Source organism: Physella acuta, unplaced genomic scaffold (assembly GCF_028476545.2).
Source record: "Physella acuta isolate Inbredline_101_S28 unplaced genomic scaffold, ASM2847654v3 ptg000079l, whole genome shotgun sequence".
In the NCBI taxonomy this organism is placed as follows: domain Eukaryota; kingdom Metazoa; phylum Mollusca; class Gastropoda; family Physidae; genus Physella; species Physella acuta.
In genome coordinates, this window is record NW_026731599.1 from 1,181,677 (window position 1) to 1,209,424 (window position 27,748).

At 36.0% G+C, this 27,748-nt stretch overlaps 1 protein-coding gene across 2 annotated transcripts; it reads left to right on the forward strand.

The window, feature by feature from the left end:
* The first annotated feature begins 1,839 nt into the window (after positions 1-1,839).
* Positions 1,840-27,603, forward strand: LOC131955368 (melanotransferrin). 2 transcript variants are annotated; one of them, XM_059319492.1, is made up of 14 exons: positions 1,840-1,983; positions 14,208-14,349; positions 14,920-15,044; positions 15,242-15,346; positions 16,717-16,875; positions 17,520-17,728; positions 20,121-20,448; positions 21,638-21,884; positions 23,049-23,164; positions 24,087-24,203; positions 24,291-24,464; positions 25,477-25,671; positions 26,323-26,398; positions 26,497-27,602. In XM_059319492.1, the coding sequence occupies exons 1-14, from the start codon at positions 1,920-1,922 to the stop codon at positions 26,750-26,752; spliced, it is 2,313 nt and encodes a 770-aa protein (XP_059175475.1). In that variant the 5' UTR covers positions 1,840-1,919; the 3' UTR covers positions 26,753-27,602. The 2 variants fall into 2 exon arrangements, with proteins under 2 accessions (XP_059175475.1, XP_059175482.1); XM_059319499.1 differs by lacking the exons at positions 1,840-1,983; positions 14,208-14,349 and adding an exon at positions 14,383-14,393 and having other exon boundaries at positions 26,497-27,603.
* The last annotated feature ends 145 nt before the right edge of the window (positions 27,604-27,748 follow it).

The following is a 27,748-nucleotide window of genomic DNA, read 5'->3' on the forward strand; positions in this document are numbered from 1 at the left end:
CTTCTTATATATTTCTAAAGACTTTCTTCTATTTCCGCGGCCACGCGCGGGGACGGGTACGCTTGTTAATAATATAAATACAACAAATCATAAAAAATAAAAGAACGCAAGAAAACATTGCACAAAACAAGCCCAAGTGTTTATATACGTTTGACGACCTTGCTTGTTGACATATACTTATTTTCACAATTTTCGATGAACTTGAAATGCTATACAAACATTTTTAAAACATGTTATGTCTGTGATTAGTTTGGACATGTTTGGGATTAGTTTGGACATGTCTGGCATTAGTTTGGACATGTCTGGCATTAGTTTGGACATGTCTGGCATTAGTGTCTGGGATTAGTTTGGACATGTCTACCGCCCCCCCCCCCTCCCCCCCCCCCAAACGAAATGAAATTTATACAATTTATATAGAAAATATATACTTTTAACAGTGATAGGCGCTGAGTTTTTAATATTTTCCATTTAAGTATATATATATATATATATATTAGCTGTATGTTATTGCTTCGCTATGATGTAAAATGCATTTAAAGTAGGAAATCCTTCTGTACAGTTTCGTCACCTTGCGAAAGATGAAAAAATAACTTTTTGAATATGAGGAGCCTACTGTACAGTTTCGTCACCTTGCGAAAGATGAAAAAATAACTTTTGAATATGAGGAGCCTACTGTAGAGTTTCGTCACTTTGCGAATGATGCAATAAGCATCTATTATTAGACAATCCAGTCAGAAATTGAGATCGAGCATCTAATAATAGACCATTAGTAACGCTAGCATATTGCATCAGTCACACTGATGTTTAAAACATGTCAAATACTTTTTACGTGTTAAAGAAAAAAAGCCTGTTCATTTGTGGCACTTTAGCCAATGATGAAATCTGCATCATTATTAACAGGATGCTTTTTGGCACAATGGCGCCTATTACTTTTAAGGAGCCAGGGGTCGTACGCCGCGCCTATGCGGTAGTGTAATCGGGGGGTGGGGGCCCTGAGAGCGCCCCTGTACGTCTCTGACACATGGGCGGTCACCGAAGTGTGTTCTAACATACTATTTCGGTAAGTGATTAATGTACACTCAATGTTTACATGTATATATACAGAGTTTCTTCCAGGCATCTCTTCGGGGGGGGGGGCCTTTGTCCCCCCCCCGAAAATTTTTTACCGCCCCCCCCCCCCCACGAACGAAATGAAATTTATATAATTTATATAGAAAATATATACTTTTAACAGTGTCCGCCCCCCCCCCGAAGAAAGTCTACCGCACCCCCCCCCCCCCCCGAAAATTTCAAGTGCCCCCCCGGAGAAAAAAGTCTGGAAGAAACACTGTATATATATATATATATATATATATATATATATATATATATATATATATATATATATATATATATATATATATATATATGGGGCGCAAAATTAAAATTGAGCATTCACGATCCATTTTTCTTGACACCGTTTAAATTAAAGCCGAACACAACGTATCCACCTGGTATTAGTAATCGGCTGAGTTAGTGTTATGTATCACTCCGTAGGCATGATATTGATAGAGCCAATCAGATATAATTTATTGTCTGCTTAAAAGCATAAATAGGCCTAGCCTAGATTTAACTTCACAGAAGGAGAGTTCACATTTTAACTTTACCTGTAGCTCCCTTTGTATCTCTACGCTAGAATACATTCGCCGAAAATGTGTGTTTTTTAATAGAATAAAAGGTTTAATTCTATCAGAAAATAATATGTTCCTTATTAATTTAAAAAAAGTATCTCGATGTGTTTAGTAGGTTTGAAATGAAGCAAAACTTTCTATCTCCATTAACAACAACCAGTGCTGAACTAGTTTGTGTCGCGGACAGGCAACACCTGTGTTGTGAGACAAAAATAATGTCAGGACGGTGTAGTGACATGTAACGGAGACATGGCTCGGCTAATACAAATTTTCCTTGTTGTTTGTTTTCTTGGGAGCACGCACGCCGCGAGATGTAAGTTATATCACAGTACAGCTGGTGCTCATAGTTTCCAGCCAACTGGCACACGGTCTCAACCACTTTATTTATTGTGGCTTTATTGAATTCGGTTTTGATCTAGAAATCTAGTTTAACAGAAGGATCACTTCCGGATTTAGATCTAGATCTAGAATCTAGATTCTAGATCTATGTAATGTACTCAATTACAGCAAAATAATGTCGGTAAAATCTTAGTTTAGCGTCGTAAATTCGGCCAAAACTAGTAATGTGGGAGAGAGTGAATTAATGAATATGTCATTAAATATGAGTATATTTTCGTACATTTTGATAAAATATTATAGATAATTGAATAATAGATCACCATATATGGTTAAATCAATTTAAGTATCCTGAAATTAATTTTTATCAACCCTGTTCGAGATAGTAAATTTGCTATTAAAAACAGCAGCCATCTTAAGAAAATGTTATTTAGAGTAGCTTCCCTTTCATTTCTATTCGTATGAAAATGTATTTAAATATGATTGTCCTGTTGTATAGTCCGTATTACAAAGCATTTTTTAATTTTAATTCTGCCCTTTAAAAACTGAATTTCCTAACAAACAACTTTATTAATTCTAGAAGCATTGTGAGATGCAACTTGTGATTCTATCGTAACTTATGACATTTTTTTTACTTCTCTTTACTTTAATTAAACCCCAACCTCCGTCTTATTTTTGTTGTCAATGTCACAACAAGTCATAATGTAAAAAATTACGCTTCACTCTGCCTTATCTAAGATCTCTAACCATAAATTTGACAACATGAAATGTTTGTCATCATTTATATATACAGAGAGACAAAATGTATTATCCACCAGCTTCCCTCCTAAAACATCATCTAAAACAATGAGCCAGTCCACCCCTAAAGTGTGTGTTGTCATTATGGTCGATCGCAAGTCTCAACCTGCCAGACACATTTTGGTTATCCTTTGTTGTCAAATCGTCAATATCAAGTACCCAAGTGAGTGATATATGGTTGTCCATAAATGATGTCACATATGATTTGCTACGGGAGTGAGTGAAGATTTGTGACGTCAACTCAGGCGGCTTCGCAAATTATGACGTGTCGGTATCATGATTCATGAAAGGAGGTGAACGGGGGAAAATACCTTGGTGGTTGACGGAGAACCTCTATAATGCTTTGTTCAATCAAAATAACGATAAATAAGCATTAATATACGTATACCTTGCTCAAAACGAATAATCACAAATGTTGCAAGCCTGTCATATTATCGTTTATTGTGCTTTTTATAAAGCGCAGAGCAGCTTCAAAATCGGGCGGCCATCCTGTTTTCACCAAGCTTCTTTTGGAGCTTAATATGGGTAGTCTAGTTCTATACGGTGAGAGCTTAATACATTTTTCAAGGGCCGAAAGTATCAAGACAGCAAGCTTGCAGAAATAACCACGTACGTTTAAATGGACAAGTGATAGATGTGTTGGGGGCTGTTTAATGAACACCAACTTATGTAATCAAATTAAACGTCGCTTAAAGGTCAAAACGGCAGTGCTTGTTTTTTTTTTTCTATAAAATTAGCCACACGGTCGGCGGTACCGGTACATGACGTCACGCGCGAGCATTAACTCGGTGACGATGTGCTAAGTGGGGGAATGAAAAGGTGGGGTTCAAGAAATGCGACTCAGCATGCTTTTTTTTACATTTCTTGGCCCTTCTTAATAGTTCTATCCTCCCCACTGAGAAAATGGATCACCAATGAATGACGCGTCATACTTCTACAGCTGGTCTTTCTCCCACAAGCATCCCGTTTTCAGAAGAAAAAAAACCTGACCCGTCTCCAAAATCACATCGCTGAGTTCTACTCAACCTCTCCCCACCACAAATCACAATTTCTATCTGAAACAATATGTTCATATGTTTGTTCTGTAATAATGCACGCTGTCATTACTATCTTAAGAGCGACGTCATTTATGAGCGATCTAATATTGATTTGATTACTGCAAATAAAGTGTTCAAAAGATCGACCTCCCAACAATTGTTGTGGTCTTGGATGCACACTATTAAGTCTGAAAAGGTCTATTAGTCATTCATGTCAACTATATTGAAAATAAAGAAAAATATATTAAAACAATACAAAACAATCATATTAAACCACAAAATCAACACAAAAGACATGCGAATAGACAATTTTTCAAGGGAAACTACGCTATTATTGTTTTTGAAACATGGCCGCTGCTTGTATTTACTCATTGTTGTCTCGAACGGGGTAGTTTAAAGTTTATTCCAGGATATTTATGACTGGTTTGGTCTTGGATTGTGATTTGTTATTCAATTATCTGTTATATTATGTAAAATATGACATAAATATGGCGAAATAAAAGAAATATTCATTAGTTACCTTCATCGCACATTACTAGCTACGTTGGAATTTACGACGCTAAACTAAGATTTTACCATAATGTCTATAGTCTATAGTATACAAGCTCCAAACTTTGATGGCTGACAGTATAGACTCTATACTGTCAGCCATCAAAGTTTGGAGCTTGTATTAAATCACAGGCTGCAATAATAAATATACGCCTTGAATCTCATGAATTAGCCTACACTTGAAACATAACAGACAGTTACTGCCCCTAACTAATGGTGTACTATGGTCAGGTCAGAGGAGAGTAGGCCTACAATAAGATAGTAAACTAAGTAAAGTAAATAAATAGTCTCAGTTTGAGTAGGCCTACATACTACATAACATATATATATATACATACTCTTTTTCCATGTATGTGATTTGTTGCTTAGGCCAGCCATTGACCTCTGGTTAGACAAACTGAATTCATACAATTAGTGGGGGAGGGGATGGGCTATAAGACCTCACATGCCCCCCCCCCCCCCGCAATAAATAAAATCATTTTCAACATTTCGACTAAGTATTGTATACTTACAAGTGTAACTTCCTTAACTTGGTATTTGGTACCTTGACCCTAGCAACTGTGTGGATTACACCCATAGTCGATCTGATGGTGTAGTGGTGGGTAATGACACAGTTCCAGGCATTGGGGGCAGGGGAGGTCCATGGAGTTACCACTTGTATTTGAAATACCCTAATTTCATGAGTTACCACATATATTTGAATTACCCTAATTTCATGAGTTACCACTTGTATTTGAAATACCCTAATTTCATGAGTTACCACATATATTTGAATTACCCTAATTTCATGAGTTACCACTTGTATTTGAAATACCCTAATTTCATGAGTTGCCAACATTTCTGTTGTTCAGAATCACTGCATGTTCTTGATATGCAGGACTAGAATTGCCTTGAGGATTAAGGAGTTCACTTTCAACTGTAATTTTATTGAATCTGCTGAACATTGTCAAGTAATTTACTGAGACGTGCATTAAACCTCAGCACTACATTTCATATACATATATATATATATATATATATATATATATATATATATATATATATATATATATATAGGCCTATTAGTATATAAATTTTTAGGTCTATAGCCAGCATAAGGCCTATATATATGTGTGCTATATATCTCACTAATCTCAGTCACTGCAACCTGTGATTTTTTTTTCTAGGTCTGAGCTTATTGTGCCCTCTCTGTGTTGTCTAGAGGTAGACTGATATACAATTTATAAAATAATGCTTGGATAGTGAGGTAGACTGAAATACAATTTATAAAATAATGCTTGGATAGTGAGGTAGACTGAAATACAATTTATAAAATAATGCTTGGATAGTGAGGTAGACTGAAATACAATTTATAAAATAATGCTTGGATAGTGAGGTAGACTGAAATACAATTTATAAAATAATGCTTGGATAGTGAGGTAGACTGAAATACAATTTATAAAATAATGCTTGGATAGTGAGGTAGACTGAAATACAATTTATAAAATAATGCTTGGATAGTGAGGTAGACTGAAATACAATTTATAAAATAATGCTTGGATAGTGAGGTAGACTGAAATACAATTTATAAAATAATGCTTGGATAGTGAGGTAGACTGAAATACAATTTATAAAATAATGCTTGGATAGTGAGGTAGACTGAAATACAATTTATAAAATAATGCTTGGATAGTGAGGTAGACTGAAATACAATTTATAAAATAATGCTTGGATAGTGAGGTAGACTGAAATACAATTTATAAAATAATGCTTGGATAGTGAGGTAGACTGAAATACAATTTATAAAATAATGCTTGGATAGTGAGGTAGACTGAAATACAATTTATAAAATAATGCTTGGATAGTGAGGTAGACTGAAATACAATTTATAAAATAATGCTTGGATAGTGAGGTAGACTGAAATACAATTTATAAAATAATGCTTGGATAGTGAGGTAGACTGAAATACAATTTATAAAATAATGCTTGGATAGTGAGGTAGACTGAAATACAATTTATAAAATAATGCTTGGATAGTGAGGTAGACTGAAATACAATTTATAAAATAATGCTTGGATAGTGAGGTAGACTGAAATACAATTTATAAAATAATGCTTGGATAGTGAGGTAGACTGAAATACAATTTATAAAATAATGCTTGGATAGTGAGGTAGACTGAAATACAATTTATAAAATAATGCTTGGATAGTGAGGTAGACTGAAATACAATTTATAAAATAATGCTTGGATAGTGAGGTAGACTGAAATACAATTTATAAAATAATGCTTGGATAGTGAGGTAGACTGAAATACAATTTATAAAATAATGCTTGGATAGTGAGGTAGACTGAAATACAATTTATAAAATAATGCTTGGATAGTGAGGTAGACTGAAATACAATTTATAAAATAATGCTTGGATAGTGAGGTAGACTGAAATACAATTTATAAAATAATGCTTGGATAGTGAGGTAGACTGAAATACAATTTATAAAATAATGCTTGGATAGTGAGGTAGACTGAAATACAATTTATAAAATAATGCTTGGATAGTGAGGTAGACTGAAATACAATTTATAAAATAATGCTTGGATAGTGAGGTAGACTGAAATACAATTTATAAAATAATGCTTGGATAGTGAGGTAGACTGAAATACAATTTATAAAATAATGCTTGGATAGTGAGGTAGACTGAAATACAATTTATAAAATAATGCTTGGATAGTGAGGTAGACTGAAATACAATTTATAAAATAATGCTTGGATAGTGAGGTAGACTGAAATACAATTTATAAAATAATGCTTGGATAGTGAGGTAGACTGAAATACAATTTATAAAATAATGCTTGGATAGTGAGGTAGACTGAAATACAATTTATAAAATAATGCTTGGATAGTGAGGTAGACTGAAATACAATTTATAAAATAATGCTTGGATAGTGAGGTAGACTGAAATACAATTTATAAAATAATGCTTGGATAGTGAGGTAGACTGAAATACAATTTATAAAATAATGCTTGGATAGTGAGGTAGACTGAAATACAATTTATAAAATAATGCTTGGATAGTGAGGTAGACTGAAATACAATTTATAAAATAATGCTTGGATAGTGAGGTAGACTGAAATACAATTTATAAAATAATGCTTGGATAGTGAGGTAGACTGAAATACAATTTATAAAATAATGCTTGGATAGTGAGGTAGACTGAAATACAATTTATAAAATAATGCTTGGATAGTGAGGTAGACTGAAATACAATTTATAAAATAATGCTTGGATAGTGAGGTAGACTGAAATACAATTTATAAAATAATGCTTGGATAGTGAGGTAGACTGAAATACAATTTATAAAATAATGCTTGGATAGTGAGGTAGACTGAAATACAATTTATAAAATAATGCTTGGATAGTGAGGTAGACTGAAATACAATTTATAAAATAATGCTTGGATAGTGAGGTAGACTGAAATACAATTTATAAAATAATGCTTGGATAGTGAGGTAGACTGAAATACAATTTATAAAATAATGCTTGGATAGTGAGGTAGACTGAAATACAATTTATAAAATAATGCTTGGATAGTGAGGTAGACTGAAATACAATTTATAAAATAATGCTTGGATAGTGAGGTAGACTGAAATACAATTTATAAAATAATGCTTGGATAGTGAGGTAGACTGAAATACAATTTATAAAATAATGCTTGGATAGTGAGGTAGACTGAAATACAATTTATAAAATAATGCTTGGATAGTGAGGTAGACTGAAATACAATTTATAAAATAATGCTTGGATAGTGAGGTAGACTGAAATACAATTTATAAAATAATGCTTGGATAGTGAGGTAGACTGAAATACAATTTATAAAATAATGCTTGGATAGTGAGGTAGACTGAAATACAATTTATAAAATAATGCTTGGATAGTGAGGTAGACTGAAATACAATTTATAAAATAATGCTTGGATAGTGAGGTAGACTGAAATACAATTTATAAAATAATGCTTGGATAGTGAGGTAGACTGAAATACAATTTATAAAATAATGCTTGGATAGTGAGGTAGACTGAAATACAATTTATAAAATAATGCTTGGATAGTGAGGTAGACTGAAATACAATTTATAAAATAATGCTTGGATAGTGAGGTAGACTGAAATACAATTTATAAAATAATGCTTGGATAGTGAGGTAGACTGAAATACAATTTATAAAATAATGCTTGGATAGTGAGGTAGACTGAAATACAATTTATAAAATAATGCTTGGATAGTGAGGTAGACTGAAATACAATTTATAAAATAATGCTTGGATAGTGAGGTAGACTGAAATACAATTTATAAAATAATGCTTGGATAGTGAGGTAGACTGAAATACAATTTATAAAATAATGCTTGGATAGTGAGGTAGACTGAAATACAATTTATAAAATAATGCTTGGATAGTGAGGTAGACTGAAATACAATTTATAAAATAATGCTTGGATAGTGAGGTAGACTGAAATACAATTTATAAAATAATGCTTGGATAGTGAGGTAGACTGAAATACAATTTATAAAATAATGCTTGGATAGTGAGGTAGACTGAAATACAATTTATAAAATAATGCTTGGATAGTGAGGTAGACTGAAATACAATTTATAAAATAATGCTTGGATAGTGAGGTAGACTGAAATACAATTTATAAAATAATGCTTGGATAGTGAGGTAGACTGAAATACAATTTATAAAATAATGCTTGGATAGTGAGGTAGACTGAAATACAATTTATAAAATAATGCTTGGATAGTGAGGTAGACTGAAATACAATTTATAAAATAATGCTTGGATAGTGAGGTAGACTGAAATACAATTTATAAAATAATGCTTGGATAGTGAGGTAGACTGAAATACAATTTATAAAATAATGCTTGGATAGTGAGGTAGACTGAAATACAATTTATAAAATAATGCTTGGATAGTGAGGTAGACTGAAATACAATTTATAAAATAATGCTTGGATAGTGAGGTAGACTGAAATACAATTTATAAAATAATGCTTGGATAGTGAGGTAGACTGAAATACAATTTATAAAATAATGCTTGGATAGTGAGGTAGACTGAAATACAATTTATAAAATAATGCTTGGATAGTGAGGTAGACTGAAATACAATTTATAAAATAATGCTTGGATAGTGAGGTAGACTGAAATACAATTTATAAAATAATGCTTGGATAGTGAGGTAGACTGAAATACAATTTATAAAATAATGCTTGGATAGTGAGGTAGACTGAAATACAATTTATAAAATAATGCTTGGATAGTGAGGTAGACTGAAATACAATTTATAAAATAATGCTTGGATAGTGAGGTAGACTGAAATACAATTTATAAAATAATGCTTGGATAGTGAGGTAGACTGAAATACAATTTATAAAATAATGCTTGGATAGTGAGGTAGACTGAAATACAATTTATAAAATAATGCTTGGATAGTGAGGTAGACTGAAATACAATTTATAAAATAATGCTTGGATAGTGAGGTAGACTGAAATACAATTTATAAAATAATGCTTGGATAGTGAGGTAGACTGAAATACAATTTATAAAATAATGCTTGGATAGTGAGGTAGACTGAAATACAATTTATAAAATAATGCTTGGATAGTGAGGTAGACTGAAATACAATTTATAAAATAATGCTTGGATAGTGAGGTAGACTGAAATACAATTTATAAAATAATGCTTGGATAGTGAGGTAGACTGAAATACAATTTATAAAATAATGCTTGGATAGTGAGGTAGACTGAAATACAATTTATAAAATAATGCTTGGATAGTGAGGTAGACTGAAATACAATTTATAAAATAATGCTTGGATAGTGAGGTAGACTGAAATACAATTTATAAAATAATGCTTGGATAGTGAGGTAGACTGAAATACAATTTATAAAATAATGCTTGGATAGTGAGGTAGACTGAAATACAATTTATAAAATAATGCTTGGATAGTGAGGTAGACTGAAATACAATTTATAAAATAATGCTTGGATAGTGAGGTAGACTGAAATACAATTTATAAAATAATGCTTGGATAGTGAGGTAGACTGAAATACAATTTATAAAATAATGCTTGGATAGTGAGGTAGACTGAAATACAATTTATAAAATAATGCTTGGATAGTGAGGTAGACTGAAATACAATTTATAAAATAATGCTTGGATAGTGAGGTAGACTGAAATACAATTTATAAAATAATGCTTGGATAGTGAGGTAGACTGAAATACAATTTATAAAATAATGCTTGGATAGTGAGGTAGACTGAAATACAATTTATAAAATAATGCTTGGATAGTGAGGTAGACTGAAATACAATTTATAAAATAATGCTTGGATAGTGAGGTAGACTGAAATACAATTTATAAAATAATGCTTGGATAGTGAGGTAGACTGAAATACAATTTATAAAATAATGCTTGGATAGTGAGGTAGACTGAAATACAATTTATAAAATAATGCTTGGATAGTGAGGTAGACTGAAATACAATTTATAAAATAATGCTTGGATAGTGAGGTAGACTGAAATACAATTTATAAAATAATGCTTGGATAGTGAGGTAGACTGAAATACAATTTATAAAATAATGCTTGGATAGTGAGGTAGACTGAAATACAATTTATAAAATAATGCTTGGATAGTGAGGTAGACTGAAATACAATTTATAAAATAATGCTTGGATAGTGAGGTAGACTGAAATACAATTTATAAAATAATGCTTGGATAGTGAGGTAGACTGAAATACAATTTATAAAATAATGCTTGGATAGTGAGGTAGACTGAAATACAATTTATAAAATAATGCTTGGATAGTGAGGTAGACTGAAATACAATTTATAAAATAATGCTTGGATAGTGAGGTAGACTGAAATACAATTTATAAAATAATGCTTGGATAGTGAGGTAGACTGAAATACAATTTATAAAATAATGCTTGGATAGTGAGGTAGACTGAAATACAATTTATAAAATAATGCTTGGATAGTGAGGTAGACTGAAATACAATTTATAAAATAATGCTTGGATAGTGAGGTAGACTGAAATACAATTTATAAAATAATGCTTGGATAGTGAGGTAGACTGAAATACAATTTATAAAATAATGCTTGGATAGTGAGGTAGACTGAAATACAATTTATAAAATAATGCTTGGATAGTGAGGTAGACTGAAATACAATTTATAAAATAATGCTTGGATAGTGAGGTAGACTGAAATACAATTTATAAAATAATGCTTGGATAGTGAGGTAGACTGAAATACAATTTATAAAATAATGCTTGGATAGTGAGGTAGACTGAAATACAATTTATAAAATAATGCTTGGATAGTGAGGTAGACTGAAATACAATTTATAAAATAATGCTTGGATAGTGAGGTAGACTGAAATACAATTTATAAAATAATGCTTGGATAGTGAGGTAGACTGAAATACAATTTATAAAATAATGCTTGGATAGTGAGGTAGACTGAAATACAATTTATAAAATAATGCTTGGATAGTGAGGTAGACTGAAATACAATTTATAAAATAATGCTTGGATAGTGAGGTAGACTGAAATACAATTTATAAAATAATGCTTGGATAGTGAGGTAGACTGAAATACAATTTATAAAATAATGCTTGGATAGTGAGGTAGACTGAAATACAATTTATAAAATAATGCTTGGATAGTGAGGTAGACTGAAATACAATTTATAAAATAATGCTTGGATAGTGAGGTAGACTGAAATACAATTTATAAAATAATGCTTGGATAGTGAGGTAGACTGAAATACAATTTATAAAATAATGCTTGGATAGTGAGGTAGACTGAAATACAATTTATAAAATAATGCTTGGATAGTGAGGTAGACTGAAATACAATTTATAAAATAATGCTTGGATAGTGAGGTAGACTGAAATACAATTTATAAAATAATGCTTGGATAGTGAGGTAGACTGAAATACAATTTATAAAATAATGCTTGGATAGTGAGGTAGACTGAAATACAATTTATAAAATAATGCTTGGATAGTGAGGTAGACTGAAATACAATTTATAAAATAATGCTTGGATAGTGAGGTAGACTGAAATACAATTTATAAAATAATGCTTGGATAGTGAGGTAGACTGATATACAATTTATAAAATAATGCTTGGATAGTGAGGTAGACTGAAATACAATTTATAAAATAATGCTTGGATAGTGAGGTAGACTGATATACAATTTATAAAATAATGCTTGGATAGTGAGGTAGACTGAAATACAATTTATAAAATAATGCTTGGATAGTGAGGTAGACTGAAATACAATTTATAAAATAATGCTTGGATAGTGAGGTAGACTGAAATACAATTTATAAAATAATGCTTGGATAGTGAGGTAGACTGAAATACAATTTATAAAATAATGCTTGGATAGTGAGGTAGACTGAAATACAATTTATAAAATAATGCTTGGATAGTGAGGTAGACTGAAATACAATTTATAAAATAATGCTTGGATAGTGAGGTAGACTGAAATACAATTTATAAAATAATGCTTGGATAGTGAGGTAGACTGAAATACAATTTATAAAATAATGCTTGGATAGTGAGGTAGACTGAAATACAATTTATAAAATAATGCTTGGATAGTGAGGTAGACTGAAATACAATTTATAAAATAATGCTTGGATAGTGAGGTAGACTGAAATACAATTTATAAAATAATGCTTGGATAGTGAGGTAGACTGAAATACAATTTATAAAATAATGCTTGGATAGTGAGGTAGACTGAAATACAATTTATAAAATAATGCTTGGATAGTGAGGTAGACTGAAATACAATTTATAAAATAATGCTTGGATAGTGAGGTAGACTGAAATACAATTTATAAAATAATGCTTGGATAGTGAGGTAGACTGAAATACAATTTATAAAATAATGCTTGGATAGTGAGGTAGACTGAAATACAATTTATAAAATAATGCTTGGATAGTGAGGTAGACTGAAATACAATTTATAAAATAATGCTTGGATAGTGAGGTAGACTGAAATACAATTTATAAAATAATGCTTGGATAGTGAGGTAGACTGAAATACAATTTATAAAATAATGCTTGGATAGTGAGGTAGACTGAAATACAATTTATAAAATAATGCTTGGATAGTGAGGTAGACTGAAATACAATTTATAAAATAATGCTTGGATAGTGAGGGAACACTGTCTTTCTCTCTTTGGGAGAAATAAAAAACAACCAATCCCGAAGTTTCTGTTGTTTGTGAAAAAATAAATAGCTCATTACTTCACTGACAATCTCAATGCCCTCTGGGTCAATTACAGATAAATAAATTTAAAAATTTCTTTGTGAAATATTTCTAAATTCCATTACATGAACTTAGAACTTATTTTCTTTTACATCATCACTAATTGGGGGGGGGGGGGGGTGTTGACATTAGTGCAACAGGAGAAAATAATTCCATGGGGTGCTGCAGATTCAGTGCATGTTTTACTGCTCACTCTTGGCCTTATATGAAATAGTTCAACCCATCTGTGTATCCAAGGCTTGTCTATTTTATTGTCAGACCGCTGGTGTGTGTCACCACTAAACCATAATTGAATTCTTGTTGCACCAGCCACTAGGTGGTGTGTCACCACTTAACCATAATTTAACTTGTTGCACCAGCCACTACGTGGTGTGTCACCACTTAACCATAATTGAACTTGTTGCACCAGCCACTAGGTGGTGTGTCACCACTTAACCATAATTTAACTTATTGTCAGACCGCTGGTGTGTGTCACCACTTAACCATAATTGAACTTGTTGCACCAGCCACTAGGTGGTGTGTCACCAGCACAGATGAAGAAATCAAGTGCAATGAACTGAAGGCCCAGATGAAGACAGCCATTGAAGGCAACAACACACTGTCAAAGCTACTGCCTCAGGAGTTTGAGTGTATACGCTCATATGATGTGTAAGTTCATGCTCATATGATAAGTTCATACGCTCATATGATGTGTAAGTTCATGCGTGTAAAGAAGTGTGATTGTTCTATCTTTATGGATGAATTGTATAGATAGCTATTTAGATCACTGTACACGTGATCACATAATAATAGGTTAGTCAGAAGTAGATGACAGTTGTGTACCAGAATGGAATGACAGTTGTGTACCAGAATGACAGTTGTGTACCAGAATGGAATGACAGTTGTGTACCAGAATGGAATGACAGTTGTGTACCAGAATGGAATGACAGATGTGTACACCAGAATGACAGTTGTGTACCAGAATGACAGTTGTGTACCAGAATGGAATGACAGCTGTGTACACCAGAATGACAGATGTGTACACCAGAATGACAGTTGTGTACCAGAATGACAGTTGTGTACCAGAATGGAATGACAGCTGTGTACACCAGAATGACAGTTGTGTACCAGAATGACAGTTGTGTACCAGAATGACAGTTGTGTACCAGAATGACAGTTGTGTACCAGAATGACAGTTGTGTACCAGAATGGAATGACAGTTGTGTGTACACCTGACAGGTTTACCTGTATGGAGATGATAGAGAGTGACCAGGCTGACCTCATCAACCTGGACTCTGGCCTAGGCTACTTCGCTGGACGCCAGCACAACATGATGCCCATAATGGCTGAGAGCTATGCTACTGGTAACTTCATTTCTTCTAAGCTAGTCAACTACTACACTCATTAATTTGTCCACGCACCCACTACACTAATTACAGCTGAAGAACATAAGTTTACAACTTTTCAGTTCTAGCTTTTGGTTAACATGGCTTCCAATATTTCTTCCAACCCCCCTAAACAAGTTAATTTGTCTGACAACCTTTCAATCTTCCTGTTGTAGCTCCAGTTGCCAGCCAAAGGCCAACCTACTATGCTGTTGCCATGGTGAAAGTGGGAGAAGATGTCAAGATGGAAGAGCTGAACAAGAAAACTGTCTGCTTTTCTGGTGAGTGGCAGCAGCTAATGTCAGATGATCTGAGACATCTGGTAGGCTAGTGGCAGCAGCTAATGTCAGCTGAGACATCTGGTAGGCTAGTGGCAGCAGCTAATGTCAGATGAGACATCTGGTAGGCTAGTGGCAGCAGCTAATGTCAGATGATCTGAGACATCTGGTAGGCTAGTGGCAGCAGCTAATGTCAGCTGAGACATCTGGTAGGCTAGTGGCAGCAGCTAATGTCAGATGAGACATCTGGTAGGCTAGTGGCAGCAGCTAATGTCAGATGATCTGAGACATCTGGTAGGCTAGTGGCAGCAGCTAATGTCAGCTGAGACATCTGGTAGGCTAGTGGCAGCAGCTAATGTCAGCTGAGACATCTGGTAGGCTAGTGGCAGCAGCTAATGTCAGATGATCTGAGACATCTGGTAGGCTAGTGGCAGCAGCTAATGTCAGCTGAGACATCTGGTAGGCTAGTGGCAGCAGCTAATGTCAGATGATCTGAGACATCTGGTAGGCTAGTGGCAGCAGCTAATGTCAGATGAGACATCTGGTAGGCTAGTGGCAGCAGCTAATGTCAGATGAGACATCTGGTAGGCTAGTGGCAGCAGCTAATGTCAGATGATCTGAGACATCTGGTAGGCTAGTGGCAGCAGCTAATGTCAGATGAGACATCTGGTAGGCTAGTGGCAGCAGCTAATGTCAGATGATCTGAGACATCTGGTAGGCTAGTGGCAGCAGCTAATGTCAGATGATCTGAGACATCTGGTAGGCTAGTGGCAGCAGCTAATGTCAGCTGAAACATCTGGTAGGCTAGTGGCAGCAGCTAATGTCAGATGAGACATCTGGTAGGCTAGTGGCAGCAGCTAATGTCAGATGATCTGAGACATCTGGTAGGCTAGTGGCAGCAGCTAATGTCAGATGATCTGAGACATCTGGTAGGCTAGTGGCAGCAGCTAATGTCAGCTGAAACATCTGGTAGGCTAGTGGCAGCAGCTAATGTCAGATGATCTGAGACATCTGGTAGGCTAGTGGCAGCAGCTAATGTCAGATGATCTGAGACATCTGGTAGGCTAGTGGCAGCAGCTAATGTCAGATGAGACATCTGGTAGGCTAGTGGCAGCAGCTAATGTCAGCTGAAACATCTGGTAGGCTAGTGGCAGCAGCTAATGTCAGATGTTCTGAGACATCTGGTAGGCTAGTGGCAGCAGCTAATGTCAGATGATCTGAAACATCTGGTAGGCTAGTGGCAGCAGCTAATGTCAGCTGAGACATCTGGTAGGCTAGTGGCAGCAGCTAATGTCAGATGAGACATCTGGTAGGCTAGTGGCAGCAGCTAATGTCAGATGAGACATCTGGTAACACTCTGTTGAACATTTCAGGCATTGGAATGGGGGCAGGCTGGGTGTACCCTGTGGGGACTTTACTGAAACAAAACTACATCAGTGTGGTCAGCTGTAACTCCATCGTCAAGGCTGTGTCCATTGCTTTTAGTGAAATGTGCCTGCCTGGCGCACTCACTTCATTTTACAATCCTTTTGGTGAGTCCAACTTTTTAGTTTAGTCAATTCCTTACCACCATCTTGGTACTTTGTCCACAGTTCAAACTGTGACCTTTCATAAAATCATTTAGTGATAAATATGGGTTGTTTAGCCGCCCATGTCCCATACATAAGTGTTGGGACGTGAGGCTGGGACTGTGCCAGACATTTGTGTCATGGTTATGGACACCACAGTCAACCTGACAGTACCATGGGAGGAAGGAAGGTCTGGTTCAAACTTTCAATCTGCCCACACATTTGAGCAGAGTACTGGACAGTAGGGTACGTGTTAACCCTGTGTTCAGTGGGGTGGGTGATAAGCCTGGTGAGAACCAGAGGATAGAAGAGACTGATACGTGGGAATCAAAGTGATATCCAAGCCAGTTAGTCAGAATTTGCTAGGTCTGCCTGGCTTATGTCAGACAATCCTCAGCAGGTGATGTCCATAAAGAAAGTGATAAAAATGTTCATTAAGATTTGATGAAGCTATGAAATTATTGTATGATATGTATACCTGAACTGATGAAGCTATGAAACTATTGTATGATATGTGTACCTGAACTGATGAAACTATTGTATGATATGTGTACCTGAACTGATGAAACTATTGTATGATATGTGTACCTGAACTGACCGTTGAGCAGGCAACAACCCCACCTCCGTGTGCAAGCTGTGTACTGGACAGAATGAGGAGTTCTGTACCACAAGTGACCGCTATGGTGGCTATGACGGTGCCTTCAAGTGTGTGGCAGATGGGAACGGCCAGATCACCTTTCTCAGGCACGACACCATTGAACTGATGACCAGTCCAGAGTACAACAACAACAAGACTGGCACGGGCTACTCAGCTGATGTAAGTACTCACCCACTGCTTCTTCTACATTCTGTTTGATGTCAACCTTCATTGGTCCTTGACTTCTACATTCTGCTCTGTTTGATGTCAACCTTCATTGGTCCTTGACTTCTACATTCTGCTCTGTTTGCTTGATGTCAACCTTCATTGGTCCTTGACTTCTACATTCTGCTCTGTTTGATGTCAACCTTCATTGGTCCTTGACTTCTACATTCTGTTCTGTTTGATGTCAACCTTCATTGGTCCTTGACTTCTACATTCTGCTCTGTTTGATGTCAACCTTCATTGGTCCTTGACTTCTACATTCTGCTCTGTTTGATGTCAACCTTCATTGGTCCTTGACTTCTACATTCTGCTCTGTTTGATGTCAACCTTCATTGGTCCTTGACAATTTCATTTTGCTTGATTTCAACTTAATCATCTGAAAAAGTTATTGTTTTTAACACCACTAATTCACCCTTATTGTGGTCAATCTTTTATCCCAAAGAAATTGAGCATAATTCAAGTTTTATTAAAAAAAAAAGAGGGTTTGTGTTTTAAATAAACCGGGAGTGATCTCCACTAAACTTTCTCGAATATTCATATATAACACTACGGGGGATGGCACCTCAGGATATAGACATGATTTTTAATCCGTTTTTAATAACTTAAACTTTTTAAATAGAATAGAATCTCGTAGAAAAAAGAATTGTGCACCAAGTGAAAGCCAAAAAATCTGTGTATAATAATGCGGAATATTATTAGCACTTTATAAATTCACATTACTTTTTATTTTAGAAATCGGAAATAACATAAATTACTACTTCCGGTCAACGGAAATTACTCAAAATTTGCCAGAAGGCAGAGAATTAGAGGTTTTACTTATTTGTGAAATTTCGTTTAACCATCTGCAATAGTAGTAAAGTTATAGGCTTTTGAAAAACCAAAAGTATAATTAGTAGTTCAAAATTGTGATTTTTGTGCACAATTACAATACTTCCTCTATACTCTGTATACGAGAAAGTAAAAAAGCTGAAGTGATCTCCTTTAAACTGAAACAGTTATCAAGTTATTGGTATTTTAGAAACCAGAAATAAAGTCTGTTTATTGAAATTTTGCCTACCTAACTGAAACATTACTCAAGTTATAGTTTTCATATGGAAATAAATACCACTCCAGGTAACCAAAAATAGTTCAAAATATGTAATACATATGTGAAATTTTGTTCACCATATTTAAACCCCTCGACCTATTGGCTTTTGAGAAACTGGAGGTAGAGTAAATACCATTTCCCATTTCCAAAAATACAGGACCACATATTTGATTTAGTGCTAATAAATGAAATTTCATCTACATAACTGAAATAGACATGCAGACAAAATTACTAAACTAGGTGTTTCCGACTCGCAGAGGTTTAAAACGCATCAAGATTTGTTACAATCTAATTTTTTGTATTTTGCACAATTACACTACTTCCTATATACTTTGTATACCAGAAAGTAAAAAATAGTTTATTTAAATATTTTTTTTAGCGCAATTTCCATACAGACAATTGCGATTATTAACTCGTCAAGGATGTGTGTCCGCAGCTTTAAGTCGTATCTCCTCCTCAACGAAGCAATATCGAGGACTAGTTCCAAAAGCAAATATGTTAAGCAAGTTCCGAGGATGATTGTGGGCCAAAAAAATTCCCGGAATTCCTTCCTGGATTTCCCGGAAAAGCCGAAAAACATTTTAAAAAAATGCAGTTTTTGGCCCATATCTCGGCAACCAGACCACTTAGCGACTTGAAACATGTACCAATCGATTCCTGCCATAATTTAGAACAATATTGCAGAAGAAAGTTTTCAAAAATATCCTTTCGTTTGGTCACAAAATTTTTTTTAAAATTACATAATCACCTACAAACTGATCGTTCTCCTAGCTTGAACGCACCCCAGCATTATTCGTCTATCTATTTTTAGATAACATAAGGAAATTGCGCTTAAATTGTCACTAGACTTTTTATTAACTTGTTTTTTAATTTTGCCTGACTAAAACTCATAAAAGGACACAATAAGTCTTTAGAATTTACATTCACAAAATAGGGAAAGAAATCCTCAGTAAACTGAAAATACTTTTTAACTTTGGATTTTATTTATTTTATCTGGAAAATTTGAAAGTGCGAGCTAAAAATATCAACAGAAGTAAAGTTGCCAACTGGGGGTTTTGATCTAGGGTAACCAGCAGTATGGTAGATTCCGGGTCAAAGGTCATGTCCATGTGTAGACTCCGGGTCAAAGGTCATGTCCATATGTAGACTCAGCAGATGCAATTTTTTTAGTTGAATTAAAATTTAGTTACAAATTACTGACCTAGTGGACCTATGGTCCTTGAGTTGTTTTACAGAAGATTTTGTTGTTTTTCAATCTAGAATTTCAGACTACTTTGCCCAGATGGCAGTCAAGTTGCAGTGACTGAATATGCTACATGCAACTTTGGCGAAGTGGCTGCCAATGTCATGATGACCTCAGCAGTCAGGGAGCAGGATGTGGTCAAAGGCTACAAAGACTTCCTGCTGACCTTACAAGAACTGTTTGGCCCAGAAGGGAGGTTGAAGAGTAACTTCCAGCTGTTCAAGTCAGAGGTCCAGTACCCCACTGACCTGTTCAGGCAAACACTGACCAGGAGGAACTTGCTCTTCTCTGACACCACCAAGAGGCTGCAGGACATGGGGCAAGAAACATACTACAGCTGGGTTGGTAAGTACAACCTTGTCTAGTTGGGTTGGTCAGTACAACCTTGTTTAATATAGTTGGGTCGGTCAGTACATCAGTTGTGGTCAGTGCATCAGTTGTGGTCAGTGCATCAGTTGTGGTCAGTACATCAGTTGTGGTCAGTACATCAGTTGTGGTCAGTACATCAGTTGTCCTATGTCTGGCTGGTCAGTACATCAGTTGTGGTAAGTACATCAGTTGTGGTCAGTACATCAGTTGTGGTCAGTACATCAGTTGTCCTATGTCTGGCTGGTCAGTACATCAGTTGTCCTATGTCTGGCTGGTCAGTACATCAGTTGTGGTCACTACATCAGTTGTGGTCAGTACATCAGTTGTCCTATGTCTGGCTGGTCAGTACATCAGTTGTGGTCAGTACATCAGTTGTGGTCAGTACATCAGTTGTCCTATGTCTGGCTGGTCAGTACATCAGTTGTGGTCAGTACATCAGTTGTGGTCAGTACATCAGTTGTGGTCCGCACATCAGTTGTCCTATGTCTGGCTGGTCAGTACATCAGTTGTCCTATGTCTGGCTGGTCATTACATCAGTTGTGGTCAGTACATCAGTTGTGGTCAGTACATCAGTTGTGGTCAGTACATCAGTTGTGGTCAGTACATCAGTTGTGGTCAGTACATCAGTTGTGGTCAGTACATCAGTTGTCCTATGTCTGGCTGGTCAGTACATCAGTTGTGGTCAGTACATCAGTTGTCCTATGTCTGGCTGGTCAGTACATCAGTTGTGGTCAGTACATCAGTTGTGGTCAGTACATCAGTTGTGGTCCGCACATCAGTTGTGGTCAGTGCATCAGTTGTGGTCAGTACATCAGTTGTGGTCAGTACATCAGTTGTGGTCAGTACATCAGTTGTGGTCAGTACATCAGTTGTCCTATGTCTGGCTGGTCAGTACATCAGTTGTGGTCAGTACATCAGTTGTGGTCAGTACATCAGTTGTGGTCAGTACATCAGTTGTGGTCAGTACATCAGTTGTGGTCAGTACATCAGTTGTCCTATGTCTGGCTGGTCAGTACATCAGTTGTGGTCAGTACATCAGTTGTGGTCAGTACATCAGTTGTCCTATGTCTGGCTGGTCAGTACATCAGTTGTCCTATGTCTGGCTGGTCAGTACAGAAGTAACTTAAGCTGACAGGTTGTATTTCCTTAACCCCACTGTGTACAGGTGAGAAGTTCAGCTCCTACCTGAATGAGATGAATCGCTGCCCCTCCGAGGTGATCCGCTGGTGTGTGGTGTCCATGGCTGAGAAGCTCAAGTGTGAGGACATGATCATGGCCTTCAAGGCCAAGGAGCTCCAGCCTGAGATGGACTGCCTGTACGGGGGCAACACCTCCAACTGTATGGAGATGATATGGCGAGGGGATGCCGACCTCATCAATTTAGATGCTGGGGACATTTACATAGCTGGTCGGTAAGTAGCTGACCCCAGTAATGGCCTGAAGACTGTATTAAAAAAGTATTTTTGTTTCTGTCAGTCGTTATGGCCTGGTACCATAAGCAGCTGAAGACTGCATTAATGTATTTTTGTTTCTGTCAGTCGTTATGGCCTGGTACCATTAGCAGCTGAAGACTGTATTAATGTATTTTTGTTTCTGTCAGTCGTTATGGCCTGGTACCATTAGCAGCTGAAGACTGTATTAATATTTTTGTTTCTGTCAGTCGTTATGGCCTGGTACCATTAGCAGCTGAAGACTGTATTAATATTTTTGTTTCTGTCAGTCGTTATGGCCTGGTACCATTAGCAGCTGAAGACTGTATTAATATTTTTGTTTCTGTCAGTCGTTATGGCCTGGTACCATTAGCAGCTGAAGACTGTATTAATATTTTTGTTTCTGTCAGTCGTTATGGCCTGGTACCATTAGCAGCTGAAGACTGTATTAATATTTTTGTTTCTGTCAGTCGTTATGGCCTGGTACCATTAGCAGCTGAAGACTGCATTAATGTATTTTTGTTTCTGTCAGTCGTTATGGCCTGGTACCATTAGCAGCTGAAGACTGCATTAATGTATTTTTGTTTCTGTCAGTCGTTATGGCCTGGTACCATTAGCAGCTGAAGACTGCATTAATGTATTTTTGTTTCTGTCAGTCGTTATGGCCTGGTACCATTAGCAGCTGAAGACTGTATTAATATTTTTGTTTCTGTCAGTCGTTATGGCCTGGTACCATTAGCAGCTGAAGACTGTATTAATATTTTTGTTTCTGTCAGTCGTTATGGCCTGGTACCATTAGCAGCTGAAGACTGTATTAATGTATTTTTGTTTCTGTCAGTCGTTATGGCCTGGTACCATTAGCAGCTGAAGACTGTATTAATGTATTTTTGTTTCTGTCAGTCGTTATGGCCTGGTACCATTAGCAGCTGAAGACTGCATTAATGTATTTTTGTTTCTGTCAGTCGTTATGGCCTGGTACCATTAGCAGCTGAAGACTGTATTAATGTATTTTTGTTTCTGTCAGTCGTTATGGCCTGGTACCATTAGCAGCTGAAGACTGCATTAATGTATTTTTGTTTCTGTCAGTCGTTATGGCCTGGTACCATTAGCAGCTGAAGACTGTATTAATATTTTTGTTTCTGTCAGTCGTTATGGCCTGGTACCATTAGCAGCTGAAGACTATGGTGACATGAAAATGAAATTTAAAGTTGTGGCCGCCGCAAGAAAGACGGACAAGTCAACAACACTCTTCAATATGAAAGGTAAAACAAAAGTTAGGGTGTGTCTGTATCTAGCAACAATCATCATTTTTTGTTGTCTTTTGTCCATTGGTTTGCTGTGTGCAATTTTGTTTTCTAGTGCTGTTTGTATCAATATATTGTACTATACATTGTATGTTTCTAAAGACTAAATTGGTCGCTAAAGATTGTGTTGCCTTTGTTCTGTGGTCTCTAAAGATTGTGTTGTCATTGTTCTGTGGTCTCTAAAGATTGTGCTGGCTTTGTTCTGTGGTCTCTAAAGATTGTGTTGCCTTTGTTCTGTGGTCTCTAAAGATTGTGTTGCCTTTGTTCTGTGGTCTCTAAAGATTGTGTTGCCTTTGTTCTGTGGTCTCTAAAGATTGTGTTGTCATTGTTCTGTGGTCTCTAAAGATTGTGCTGGCTTTGTACTGTGGTCTCTAAAGATTGTGTTGCCTTTGTTCTGTGGTCTCTAAAGATTGTGTTGCCTTTGTTCTGTGGTCTCTAAAGATTGTGTTGGCTTTGTTCTGTGGTCTCTAAAGATAGTGTTGCCTTTGTTCTGTGGTCTCTAAAGATTGTGTTGCCTTTGTTCTGTGGTCTCTAAAGATAGTGTTGCCTTTGTTCTGTGGTCTCTAAAGATTGTGTTGCCTTTGTTCTGTGGTCTCTAAAGATTGTGTTGCCTTTGTTCTGTGGTCTCTAAAGATTGTGTTGCCTTTGTTCTGTGGTCTCTAAAGATTGTGTTGTCATTGTTCTGTGGTCTCTAAAGATTGTGCTGGCTTTGTACTGTGGTCTCTAAAGATTGTGTTGCCTTTGTTCTGTGGTCTCTAAAGATTGTGTTGCCTTTGTTCTGTGGTCTCTAAAGATTGTGTTGGCTTTGTTCTGTGGTCTCTAAAGATAGTGTTGCCTTTGTTCTGTGGTCTCTAAAGATTGTGTTGCCTTTGTTCTGTAGGAAAGAGAAGTTGTCAGCCAGGGATTGGACGAGGTGATGGATGGATTATCCCCCTTAACATTTATATTGAAACAGAACAGTTTTTACCAAGTGACTGCACTATTTTTAGAAACATAGGTAAACCATAGTTAAGTTTTTTATTCAGACTTGGGTGACAGTTGCCCTGATCTTGAAGCATATAAACTGTATCAATTTTGTTTGTAGGTGAGCTGTTCTCCAGAAGTTGTATCCCCGGGGCCTTAGACCTGGAATACAACCCTAAAGGGCGCCCCATCAACCTGTGTGAGGGCTGCGCTGCTGGAGGCTACAGGAAGTGCCAGCGCAACAGTGAGGAGCAATACTATGGAGCCACAGGATCTTTTAGGTGTTTGGTGGAAAGTAAGGACAATTTTAGCAACAATCATTCACTCCTCACACACAAGTTAGCCCCTAAGTTTAGTGTGTCAATACTTAACCCTTAACAGTGCAGACAAAATACCAATTTAATTTCTGTTACTCCAGGCAATGCATTTTTCAACAACAGCACTTTTTAAAAAATAAAATTTTAAAATATACCCCCATTCTAAAAATAAAAAGCATTATACAGGAAAATTATAAAAATCTATTTATCTGTTCGGTTAGATACCTTAATATTTATCTATTATTAAAGAAAAATAGCAGATTAAGTCATTAAGCCCAGAAAGAAAAAGTGCAATTTTTAATATTTCCATTAAAAATTCATTTTAAATGCAAAGAATTTTTTTTGCCTTAGTCCATAGAGATACTTTCTTTTTTAGTGCTCCTGTATTAGTTACAATATAAATAAGCCTGAATGGACACCTAAAGTTTTTTAGTGTTCCTGTATTAGTTACAACATAAATAAGCCTGAATGGACACCTAAAGTTTTTTAGTGTAACTGTATTAGTTACAATATAAATAAGCCTGAATGAACACCTAAAGTTAAAAGTTTCCCTTTCAAACCTGAAGGTCTATGGGGCAAGTGCAGTAGAGTTCACAGCTTTTTAATTTAACTGATTATATTGCTCAAATTTATTTTTTTAAGTATTTTTAACTTAAAAAAAAATAATTAAAAGTACGGATTGTAGTAGTACAAGAAAACTACACAAGTAAAACTTATTATTTATGGATCTTACAGTAGCTTCAAAATCCCATTATCAGTAAGACGCATTACTACGCGTAAGTAAATATAAAATGTATAGTTCTGGCTATTATGGACCCATCTGACTGACCACAAAAGAAAATTCTCGGGTTATCATGGCTGCATAGGACTGTGGAGGGCTAAATAGTTTGTGCAGATTTTGTGATATTTGTGAAATAATAGCTCAATAAGTTCCATGAAATAGCCCTGGTAAATCCATATACCAGTACATCATGCTTATTTAAACTTTAGATGGTGGAGATGTAGCATTTGTCAGACATCTTACAGTCAGGGACAACACAGATGGCAGGAACCATGCCATCTGGGCCAGAAACAGGAGATCTGATGACTATGAACTGCTGTGTAAGGATGGGCGGCGTCTCAATGTTGACCGCTTCAATGAATGTCACCTAGGTGAAGTGCCATCAAATGCCATTGTCACGTCAGGTACTGTCATTCCCATATTAGATAGAATAAATAGCTTTAATGTAAATGTGGTGCCACATTTTTAGTGGGGCTAATGAAACCACTGATGTACTCATTTAGTGGGGCTAATGAAACCACTGATGCCCTCATTTAGTGGGGCTAATGAAACCACTGATGTACTCATTTGGTGGGGCTAATGGGACCACTGATGTACTCATTTAGTGGGGCTAATGGGACCACTGATGCCCTCATTTAGTGGGGCTAATGGGACCACTGATGCCCTCATTTAGTGGGGCTAATGAAACCACTGATGCCCTCATTTAGTGGGGCTAATGAGACCACACGTGCCCACATTTTATAGTGTGGCTACCTGGTGCCCACATTTTGTACCCAGGTGTAGTGACATAAGTACCCAGGTGTATTGACATAAATACCCAGGTGTATTGACATAAATACCCAGGTGTAGTGACATAAGTACCCAGGTGTAGTGACATAAGTACCCAGGTGTATTGACATAAGTACCCAGGTGTAGTGACATAAGTACCCAGGTGTAGTGACATAAGTATCCAGGTGTAGTGACATAAGTACCCAGGTGTAGTGACATAAGTACCCAGGTGTAGTGACATAAGTACCCAGGTGTATTGACTTGAACAACTTGTTCCCATCTGACAGCCAGCAAGTCTGCAGCCCAGAAGGAAATCATGTGGAATGTTCTAAATTATGGTCAACAGTTTTTCTCCTCTGATATGTAAGTAAAACATTAAGTAAAACAGTTCATTGTACTTAATTCATTTCCTGTGGCTAGTCTTGTGATTATTTCCTGTAACAAATTTTGTGGTTTCCTAGTGATGGAGATTTCCACATGTTTGACTCGGGCCTCTGGTACTCTGACCTCATCTTCAATGATGCAGCAGTCAGGCTGATGAAAATCTCAGACCACAAACAGAACTACAGAGACTGGTTGGGAGAATCTTTCATAGCCCAGATAGAAAACCTGCACCGCTACACCTGTGTCAACCCAGACAGTGCCTCGGCCCTCAGCCCCAGCCTCACCAGCCTAGCACTTGCAACTTTTGGCACTTTACTCTTGGCCTTTTTGTAACATACACATTGTTGGATTGTAAAAAATTGCTTTTTATACAACCTAAGGGGGATTCTCAGAAAAATGTGCAAACAGAAAAATAACTGCAAACAAATGATGTTAATGGAATTAAATTAATTATTAATTTTGTCAAATTTTCTTGGAGAAATGTTTTTTGCTAAAATGTACATGTGGTTATTCTTTGCTAATGTCTATAAATGCTCAATTTAAAAAAAAAATCCCTTCTGCATATTTTTCCAGTCATCCTTAATGGCCAATGGGGCTGAAAAAATAAAGTCCATGAGTTGACTTTAAAAGTTGTTTACAGTTGTTAAAAACCCTTATCTGAATTAGGTTTCATTATGGATACATTTTTTTTTCTGTGTGAATCAAGTGTGTGTGTGTGTGTGTGTGTAGGTCATAACTGGCCTGGGTGTATGAGAACAGTGGGCTGCCATCAGACAACTGACCGTCATGACTGACAGCTGACATGACAGTGGTGTCACATGTAGATATTGATCTGAATTCACTAGTACAGGAGCTCAGGGTGTGAGAATACTTTTTTAGGTGCCTTTGTAAATATGGTGGAAATTTGAGCATAATTGTCAGAGAAAAAACTGGTATGGCCATGATATTCTTAGCAATTCATTTTAATTTTCATGTAAATGACTTCCATTTTTCCTTGTATCATTTAATTATTCTTGTTTTTTAAAAGTAACATTCCTTACTAGACAATTTTTTATGAACAAGACCTGTTGTAGAGATCAATGTACATATTTTATTATAAACATTCCATTTTTAAAAACAAATAAACATTTGATTAAATTTGTAATCTGTGTCTCAAATGGAACTGTCAATTGCGTGGTTAAATGAGAATCTGGTGTTAGGCCACTCACATATGTCCTGTCTGGTGTTAGGTCACTCACATGTCCTGTCTGGTGTTAGGTCACTCACATGTCCTGTCTGGTGTTAGGCCACTCACATGTCCTGTCTGGTGTTAGGTCACTCACATGTCCT